This window comes from Epinephelus lanceolatus, chromosome 11 (assembly GCF_041903045.1).
Source record: "Epinephelus lanceolatus isolate andai-2023 chromosome 11, ASM4190304v1, whole genome shotgun sequence".
In the NCBI taxonomy this organism is placed as follows: domain Eukaryota; kingdom Metazoa; phylum Chordata; class Actinopteri; order Perciformes; family Serranidae; genus Epinephelus; species Epinephelus lanceolatus.
The window spans coordinates 44029673-44040201 of NC_135744.1; the positions used below are offsets into that span (position 1 = coordinate 44029673).

A 10529-nucleotide genomic window follows, 5' to 3' on the forward strand; every position below is an offset into this window, starting at 1 on the left:
ACTTCTGTCAGCATTTAAGGCATATATTATGTTTAACTTGGAACTATGTCACAGTCACACTACAGAGGCTAGACAGCTTAAAAATGCTATTTCAGCTTGTCTTTGAATGTTACATTCATAAAGTTAATCGTACAAGACCAAAACATTGCACAGTGGTTGAAACACTACAGGAGTACATCACAACACCTGTTTTAATGATATTATTTACCTCTGGTTTAGAAATATTACATGTTTATATGGAACGTTGAGTTTAATTATTTTAAATTGTGTCGTTTAGGTGATCCTGAAAGAGTCCTGTGAAGTTTCTGCTGTCAAAAGACTCCACAAGTGAGGCAGCTAGAAATTACATGAGCAGCAAATTATTTTGTGGCTGTTCCTTTTCTTAGTTGTGTGTATGTGCGTCATGTTTTCTTCTTGCAGGGTTTGCTGTTCCTAAAGCTATGCCTTTTCCAGCTCCAGGGATGGGAACAAACTGACCACCCTTTGCTGAGTCACTTTTTTTTTTTAAATTTGTACTTCTTTCTTAATCCCAAATTTATTCTCTTTTGTTGTGCTAGAACCCTCTCTGCTCTCTTTCTTAGGAGTGTCTCCACGCTAAGTTGCTTCCTTAGGTCCTCCACACTCGCCCTGTCATGACTGGCCCCTAGCACACTGGTCCCTGGATCACCTTCCCCTGTCAAAGTGGCTTCTTCAGTGGCAGCCCCTGACTGACTGGCCCCTGGAAGTCTGCTGACCTCTCCTTCATCCTCTGTCTGCATACTGCCTCCTGGTACTTCCCTTTCATTTTCAGATTCTGCCTCAATTTCTCGCTCATTCTCTGTAATAATAACAAGGTGTTGTTGCAGTTAATATGCATTTATGCTGCCTTTACATTAGCACCTACTTTCATGTCCTGTTTAAGGGTACACTACACTCCAATTAAACAAAACTGTATCTTTATGTGAAACAAATCATCTGCCACACTCCTGGACTAACAACATGTACATAAAGTTTATTTTTTTAGCAATAGATGAAGATGCCTGTAGATTATCCATGACATTGCCCAGTTCACTCTGCAATGGATTATTCCACAAGCCATCAGTTTTTTAAATATGGGCAGGAAATAGGATCCAGCCAATCTGGCCATAACATTATGTGCAAATGGAGCTACTGTATGGAGTGTTCATGTTTATGTTGTTTTAAGTGTGGAATGATGTCCCCCCCCCCACCCACACTGCAAATCAATTTCCTTGTAATAAAGCCAACTTACTTTTACACCAGATACTCCTCTTTTTTAAATTGTTCCTGTTCGGGAAGTCAGAGTGGGTCAAACACTACACTGATCAAATATTAAAGGTTTAAGGGTCCCTCCTGCCCCTTAGCAGGAGGTGGCATTGTCAGGCACTTTTAAGAGTAATCTTAGAACCAGGTACTACAGTAGTGTTACTGTTTTTACAGAACATGCGCTCTGTAACCGTGTAAAAGGAGCTTGTGTTCCACTAGCGTGAGATAAGTTGCTCTTTGTTTATCTGGTGTTTCTATGGTGAATCGGGGCATACAAAGGTTAACATATTCAGAGTTTATTCAACCAATTCAGATCAGCTGTTCTAGAACTGAATACTCAGTTTCCCATATTCAGAGCTCATTGTTAGACTGAAAGTTTGTTGAACCTCTGGAATACCTCTCAGGGCTGTTATAATGCTGACTGTTGCTATTCCTCAACCAGGTATCTCAGACCATCATTGGGTCCTTCACTAAAGATGTGAATGGCAGATAAGATAAGAATAATAACAATAAGAATAACTTTATTCAATTGTCTGTCAGATCATTTATTATTTGCAAAAGAATTAAAAAGCGTGATGGCTGTAGGTATGTAGGATCTTCTGTATCTCTCTGTCCTGCACTGAAGAGAGAGGAGCCGTCCACCACTGTTTTTTTGTTCCATCAAGGTGTTACGGAGCGGATGAACCGGGTTATTCATGATGGCCTTGAACATCTTCAGTGTGCATCTCTCCACCAGCTCCTCCAGTGTGTCCAACCACAACTTGAAGAGTTGTGTACATAGTTGTGCCTGCAGTAAATCTCATATGGCTTTTTTAACCATTTCATAGGCCCACCTTTGTTCTGCTGTCCTAATGCTGGAATATGATCTCTGTTAAATAAAATTGTTCTTCCTTAATGCCAAATTTATCATTTTCTGTGATGTAAGAGCCTTCATACATTGTCTTATAATTTTTTTTTGTTCTCACAGACACACAATTGCTCTTACTGTCACATTCAACGTTTAAATACATAAAATGAAAACCATCATTTATCATCATTGTCCAATGTCAGGGAGTATTCACAGATAGCCTACATTAATCTCATGTAGCTACATAAGAGATGCATTGCACCAGATTACAGTTTAGTTGCTAATTTATCTGCAGTCCATGAAGCTAACACAAAGCTTTCACTCCAAAAAAAAAACCACACAGAAAAACTTGTCTAATTACACTTTTAGTTGTCATCCAGCCACTCAATACACGTAACTGACATTGATGTATACACAATAATTCAATAAGAGTTGTAAATGTACCTGTGTACGGTTTATTTTAATATTTACAGTTCAAAAGCGAGTTCACTGCTGTCTGTCCTGTAGAAGAACATGACAGCGGAGGCTGTGTTTGGAACTATTGAGGCTTACATGAACCACGTGACCGCTCTGGCAGCAACATCAAAGGCTGTCGCCACTCTGTTCTTATCTATCACTCTGATAACTCCTTGAGATCAGGTGGAGAGATCCACCAATCAGTCCTCTCAGGAGGAAATCCAGGAAGAGGAAGTATTTAAGTGTGGGAGTGGCCTATTTGAATCCATTTTGTTTGAGGCCATGCTGCAAGGTGAGTGTGTTTGCTGATCCTGTAAGTTTATTTAGCTCCTTTAACTTTAGCTTATATTGTAGTTATGCTATGTAGCGTGTGAAACAGAGTATGGTGAATGTGCAAGGAAAGGTAGTATCAGCACTGTCTCTACCTGGAGCTCGCATGTACGGAGCCTGGGTTTGTTGAAGGTGGCAGTGCTGTTTGGGCTGAGAAAGCCATGTGTAAGTAAGGTAAAGGAGGTTGTTGGGTTGGTGCGGGGAGCAGTGAGACCTGGCATTAGGGGAGTGTCTCTGGGACGCCAGAGATCACTGTCTAGCCTCCTGGAGGTGTCGTGGGACTAACTAGACGAAACACTGGTGAAAGGAGGTTCCCACCCGATGACCCCAAAGACATGTTAGTTATCACTGCTCACGGGTCTGTATAGTTAAGCCTTGCCATATTAGCTTATCACAGGGCTTAGGAGGTTATTCACTGAGTGCTGATCCTTTCTCTAGAGCACAAACTTCTTGTGTTTATTTGAGTAGCGTCAGCATCTGTTGACACGCCCACAAGCTTTCCCATACACATTAAAAGGTACTTCCTGTCACTTAAGCTGCTGTTTTTATGTTATTCAGTTAACCAGCTCTGGGAACAATTGCTTCTCCTCACCTACCCAGATTTGGTCAGAGTCATGTCAGGTCATCTACGCCACTGTTTCCCATGGCACACTGGTGTGCTGTGATGCAAATCCAGGTGTGCTGTGGGATCTTGTGATAACTACACATTATTGTGGCAATATGCAACTGGGCCTATACACAAAGTTATGAATGCATTTTTAATTGACTGTATCAGTATGTTGTGTGCACCCACTTCCTGATAAAGAGCTAAAACATGTAATTTAATTTAATTTAGAAAACCTTCACGGGGAACGTCTTTGTTGCTGTTGCGTGGGAAAGTGTGTGACACATCAGAAGCTCTGACTGGCAGCCAGTGTGAAAGATGACAAAAGGAGAAAGCCATGAGTGATATTTTTATCGTCTTATGTCGTGATAAGAGTGATAACACACATTATATAAGCTGTTGTGCACAGATATAAATACAGGTGTGCCTTCCAGGTAATACAGCAATCGTTCACCTCGATCATTGCATCACTCAAATGAGCCGATCAAATCGATTGTTTACCGGAAGGACGATTTGGAAATGAGAAGACATGACTTGCTCAAAAGGAAGGGAAGCTGATACAGGAAACAGAACGTTTGAAAGAGAACAGACCAACTGATACAGTGCCAAATACTTGTGTCTCATATGTTGTGAAATCGTGGCGTTGATCAAAAGCTGGCATGTTGAGCATCACTACACGTGTATGAAGAGAGTCAACACAAAATATTCTAGCATTCAAACTCATGCAAGTGACGCCATGTGAAATTTTGCATTGCGTTTGGAGTGAACAGAACATATAGACTCTCCACGTAGGCACGTGGAAGGGCAGAGAGGTTTGCTCTCTTTGCCTCAGGCTTTCCACGTAGGTGCATTGAAGGGTGGAGAGGCCACAGAACAGAGCCATAAATATAATACTGCAAATGGAAATAAAGTTTTCTTTGACTAAAGTACGATTTCAGTCAAACGAACATGTTTACATGGATTTCAAAAGTCTGGTTTCAGTCGGACTGACAGAATAAATCCATTTTCTCTAACGTCATCTAAACACACTGATTGTGTGTTGCTGCTGTGTAGTAGAGGTGGTTGACCTTTTGTGTATCTGTGCCCAAGAGCTCATAATGTCTCACAATGTCTCACAATGTCTCACAATGTCTTATAATGTCTTATAATGTCTCACAATGTCTTATAATGTCTCACAATGTCTCATAATGTCTTATAATGTCTCACAATGTCTTATAATATCTCACAATGTCTCATAATGTCTTATGATGTCTCATAATGTTTCATAATGTCTCACAATGTCTCATAATGTTTCATAATGTCTCACAATGTCTTATAATGTCTCATAATGTTTCATAATGTCTCACAATGTCTCATAATGTCTCACAATGTCTTATGATGTCTCATAATGTTTCATAATGTCTCACAATGTCTCATAATGTCTTATGATGTCTCATAATGTTTCATAATGTCTCACAATGTCTAATGTCTCACAATGTCTCATAATGTCTTATGATGTCTCATAATGTTTCATAATGTCTCACAGTGTCTTATAATGTCTTATAATGTCTCACAATGTCTCATAATGTCTTATAATGTCTCACAATGTCTTATAATGTCTTATGATGTCTCATAATGTCTCACAATGTCTCATAATGTCTTATAATCTCTTATAATGTCTCATAATGTCTCACAATGTCTCATAATGTCTTATAATGTCTCATAATGTCTCACAAGGTCTCATAATGTCTCATAATATTTCATAATGTCTCATAATATTTCATAATGTCTCATAATGTCTCATAATATTTCATAATGTCTCATAATGTTTCATAATGTCTCATAAGGTCTCATAATGTCTCATAATATTTCATAATGTCTCATAATGTCTCATAATATTTCATAATGTCTCATAAGGTCTCATAATGTCTCATAATATTTCATAATGTCTCATAATGTCTCATAATGTTTCATAATGTCTCATAAGGTCTCATAATGTCTCATAATATTTCATAATGTCTCATAATGTCTCATAATATTTCATAATGTCTCATAATGTCTCATAATGTCTCATAATATTTCATAATGTCTCATAATGTCTCATAAGGTCTCATAATGTCTCATAATATTTCATAATGTCTCATAATGTCTCATACTATTTCATAATGTCTTATAATGTCTCATAATATTTCATAATGTCTCACACTGCTCCCAGGTGATTAACACAGATTAACTTGTACGTACAGCTGAAGAACAAGTCTGGTCGTAGGACCAGTGTACTGTAACTGACATTACAGAGGACTGTTACAGTTCATGGTCAGTTTGTAGCTGTAGGTGTTTTTATCAGGAGTGTTTTTATCCCATCTGCTGACGGTGACGACGGGTATTGAACCTGTGACCTTCTCTCAGCTCCCCGCAGGCCTCCAGCTCACTGAGAGTCTTCCTGCAGATCTGAGGATTAAAACACTCTTCACTGCAGCTGCCTGCCTCCCTGCCAGCTCCGTACAACCACCAACCCAGCGTGAACACCACTGTGTGTGTGTGTGTGTGTGTGTGTGTGTGTGAGAGAGAGAGAGAGAGAGAGTGTGTGTTTTCCTGGATGAGTCGCTGCACTCCTCTGTATATTTGTGCCCCAGTAAATCTGCAAATCATCATCAGCGCTGTACACACACACACACACACACACACACACACACACACACACACACACACACACACACCGTGTCTCTCTGAACCAGCAGTTTTTTGTTCTCTCTTGTCAAACCATTAGCGGCCAATCAGCTTTTAAATCACTTTCTAATTGCTTTTTTATGACAGTTGTCATGGAAACCGCGCTACTCTTTGAAGCCAGTTGATGGTTTTAGGCTCCTCCGGGGCTCCATGACTCTGTGTGTGTGTGTGTGTGTGTGTGTTCAAACACTTCTACAGCCTTAAACATTTCTGTAACCCTTTATTAGACATTGAACAAGAGCAGTTACAGTGATGGACGATGTATTTGGATCCTTTACTGCAGTTAAAGTACCAATATCACACCTTGGATTTATACTGAAGTACAGTACTTGAATAAATGTACTTAATTACTTTCCACCACTTGTGCAGTCACTGTCTTTTCCTATCTGTTGTTTGAGGGACAGATGTGAAGCTCTGATATCTGCTTTCCAAACTGAACTCTGTTTATTTCAGGATGAGCTGTTTCGCCCTGAAAAATAGGCGCTCGGGAATGCATGTGCTCTGTGACGCCATCACTGTGGCATTTGAACGGGACTGCCGCACGTCTACGTTGAAAACAATCAACTTCAAGCAGGGCTGGGCGGTATGACAAAATGTTCATATCACAGTTTTAAGAAAAAATCATATCGGTTTCACGGTATTTTGCTCAGGTTCGGCCAACTTGACATGCTGCTGTGTTGTTCTATGGCCTATTCAAGTGCCGGAATTTGTTATTTACCTGACAACGCCCGAACGCAACACACGCTCCGCTCCATTAGTGCTGTGCTCGGTTATAACTGTCTCAGACTCGGGACGGGTCGTCTTCGTTCAGGAAAATGCGGTCTGAGTCGTGCTCTAGTGTGCTCACCTGTGTGTGTGCGCTTTGTCTGTGTGTGTGTGTGTGTGTGTGGGTGTGTGTGCATCGGGGCGAAACTCCGCCGTGCGCGATGCAGAGAGCAGAGGAGAATTGTAAACGCCGGTGCACCGCTGCTAGTTGCATATAGGGGAAACACTGCTCTTTTTAGTATGAGTTCCACCTTAAAAGTTGCCGTCAGTCGGCCCAGTGAATGAAGTTATTTTTTTCTCTTTCATTTTATAGTTGTAGTTTACTGATGTATGAACAGAGGTTACATAAAACCAGAGTGAGCGTCCTCTACTGACCAATCAGACTGCAGGGTTTCTAGCTCCACCTTTTAGTACCAGATCTGTGTGCTAGGTACCCCAACAGAGGGGGGACCAAACATGGGGACGCTAAGGAACGCTTCTGTTGGGACCATCCACAACTTTCACTGTGGAGACAGAAACAAAGTGAACTGAACTGAACTGAATTGAACTGCTCGGTGGAAACGAGGCTTATTACACTGAATGTAGTTCGATATTATAATAAAAACATACAAGCGCTGGTGTTTATTTACTGTCCTTTAGTGCCAAAAGTCATGAAGACAACAAAGAAAGTACATTGATAAAGTCATGAAGGGCGGGAGTGAACCTGGTTAAAGAGTAACCACTGAAGCGAACACACCTGCATCGAGGCAGGAATCATTTCATTGGTCAACACTACACCTGGCATTCTGCTGGTTCAGGGATTGTTATAAGGTTGTTGGACAAAAAAAATCCAAGAGCAGAGTGGTGATCTGAGAGCAGACGATTCATGAGTGAGCAGAAGCAGCTTGAGTGCGAGCAGTGCAGCTCACGCTGGAGCGCAGGAAATCTGAGAGCAGCAACACGTGTGAACGAGTGAAATCTTACAGTCTGAGCAGGAGCAGAGCAAATGTGAGTGTAAGCAGGGGCGATGTGAGTGTGAGGAGTCTGAGGAAAAGAAAAGAAAATGTGAAAGTGACATTAATTAATCTTTCTCTCAAATTGAAAAACCACACTTCAATAAAGATAGAAATAACACTATGCAGAGGAGATGCTAACTAGTGATTTCAGAAGGTGGAACAAGATGAATTTAATCCATCTGTGTGTTTAAAGCTGGAGTAGGCAGTTTTGTTTTGGCATCACTGGGCAGAAATAACCTTTGTGCATATTGTCATTTAAGTGGACTGAGAGAAAACTAGACTTCTGCACTTTCTCTTGGATCTATTTTCAGACTTCAAAAAGTCTGTGATACAAGACTTTGGCCAATCACAGGTCAGTGCTGAGTGGGAGCGTTCCTGTTGGCTGTTCTACAGATACAGATGAGCATGCACATCCCCTCAGGTGGTCAAAGACTGATTCAATGGAAGAGAATCCTGCAGCACTGGGAACACGTACCTACACTGCCTGCACTGCATAGCAACACAAAATAGGAAGACAGGCTGATCAAGAGGAGAGTCTGACAATAGAGAAAATTAAACGTGTCAGTACGTGCGTTTACATGGAGCCATGTATTCCTTTTGCATTCGGATTGGAAGCCCTACCTGAAAGAAATGCTCCTTGTAAACACCTCAACCCAAATGAAAATCTAATCGGGTGCACAGGGGTGGAATATTCCTTTTCAGAACCCGAATGGAAGAATTTTTCTGTCTTGTATACACCTCCTACCTGATTCCAGTGATTCCAGTCTTTCTGCACATGCTCGTTTCCTTGCCCTTCTGGCGCCATGACGTATATAGCGCGCATAGCAACGGGCTGAGATAGAGCAGTCGGACTCGTTGCACTCACCGGTTTCCATTCTCCACAGCACGGTCTTCTATCTCCCTTCTTCGACCTTCTACCTCCCTTCTCCTCCTCAACAGACGAAGCATTAGCAGAACAAGGTTGTTGTCGTACTGCTGCTTCAAGAATATAAGCAAAACACACCTGAAAAAGGCACTAAGGGGCCGTTCAGATGTAGCGTCTTTTGCACGCACAAATCCATTAGTTTCAATGTAGACGTGTGTCAAGCGCGCTCACAATCCAAAGCGACGCCGTAGCGGTGCACATTCGGTGCGACGCGCCTGTTTTTTCGTGCGCAGCGCAGAGAGATAGAAAAATCTCAACTTTTTCAAATGCAGCAAGCGCACTGCATGTCATGTGATAAGAATTAGCCAATCAGCTCCACGGACCTGTTTCTTCCTTTCCGTCCAACGGACTTCACAACATCCGGTGGTGTGAAAGGCAGCAAGCAACGGAGGAGCGACTGATCATTTTTGTCCAGGGATACCCAGAGTTATATGACCTGTCTTCGTCGTACTACTTTGACTCCAACAGAAGGAACAACGCCTGGAGAATTATCAGCTCTGAGCTTGGGATAACTGGTGAGCATGATGATATGCTGTTTTTATGGCTAACAGTTGTGCTAAGCTAGCAGCTGAGTAGTTTGTTCTGACGTTAATGTTTGCTCATAACATTTTCTTGCAAGGATAAACATTTCCAATGTCCTTCAAATGTTAAGCACGTTTCCTCATTATTAGAGAGAACAATAAACTTTGTAACTTTTTTACTCCTCCTGTGAGTGACAGGCGGTTTTGGTTGCTTAGTAACGGCAGGCGTGACAGTAGCACAACCTCCGAAGCGCCTTGGATAAAAGGATGGAAATGGCACAGCTGGTGTTTTTCACACGCTTTTAGACGCTACATCTGAACGGGGCCTAACAACGGCGTCGTCAAGCATCTTGTTATCCGGAGCTTGAACTACAGTGTTTTCTTCCGGTAAACGTAAACACGTAACATCCGCCCCGCCCCCTATCCAATCAGAAACCTTCCCTGCCCCAAACCTTGCGCGGACCCGAAAAAAGGCGATTAAACTGATCTCTGTGTAAACCCTCATTCAGAATGAATATTTCTCATGTAAACTACCTGGAAAGACTTTAATTCAGAATGATTTCATTCAGATTTATTTCATTCTGAATGAGAAGCCATCATGTAACCACACCCAATATCAGCGAAATGTTTCAGAGATGGAGAGAAAATGTTGCTCATGGTCTCGTCTTCTGCTAACAGAAGCCAAACGATACCAGCTGCTGCTTAATGTCACATTTATGTCGCTAACAACAGCTAGAGCCTCGAATAACACTGTGTCCTCTGCCTCACTCCCCGCTGCTACAGACCACCTCACTGGGAGGATAGAGGGCAGCAGCTCCAGAGACTGACCCCCAGCAACCCAAATTCAGCCAATGCAATGCCCAGCTCAGGGGGACCAGACATCCTTGACTCCCCGACGGATCAGCAAACTTTCTGTTGCTGCTGTTACACAAGTCAGACCTGGTGCTGTTGCTAGACACCAGCCCGCTGTGACACATGGCGCTGGGGGAGGTTTGTTGGTTGAATTTAAGCCATTACAAGTGCGGACTGAAGGAGCTGCTGCCCTCTCTCCTCTTGGAGAAGCAGTCCAGAGTGGCGGGGAGTGAGGCGGAGGGAGCGTGGGGCGGCTAGCAGC

The 10529-nt window shown here is 42.2% G+C and overlaps 1 protein-coding gene across 1 annotated transcript in view; it reads left to right on the plus strand.

The window, feature by feature from the left end:
• Positions 1-6561, plus strand: part of LOC117270487 (uncharacterized) — a 149449-nt gene extending 142888 nt beyond the window's left edge. Inside the window, exon 4 of the mRNA XM_078172673.1 lies at positions 5889-6561. Coding sequence (XP_078028799.1) covers positions 5889-5914 — 26 coding nt within the window. The 3' untranslated portion in view covers positions 5915-6561. The remainder of the gene's footprint in view (positions 1-5888) is intronic.
• Positions 6562-10529: the final 3968 nt, after the last annotated feature.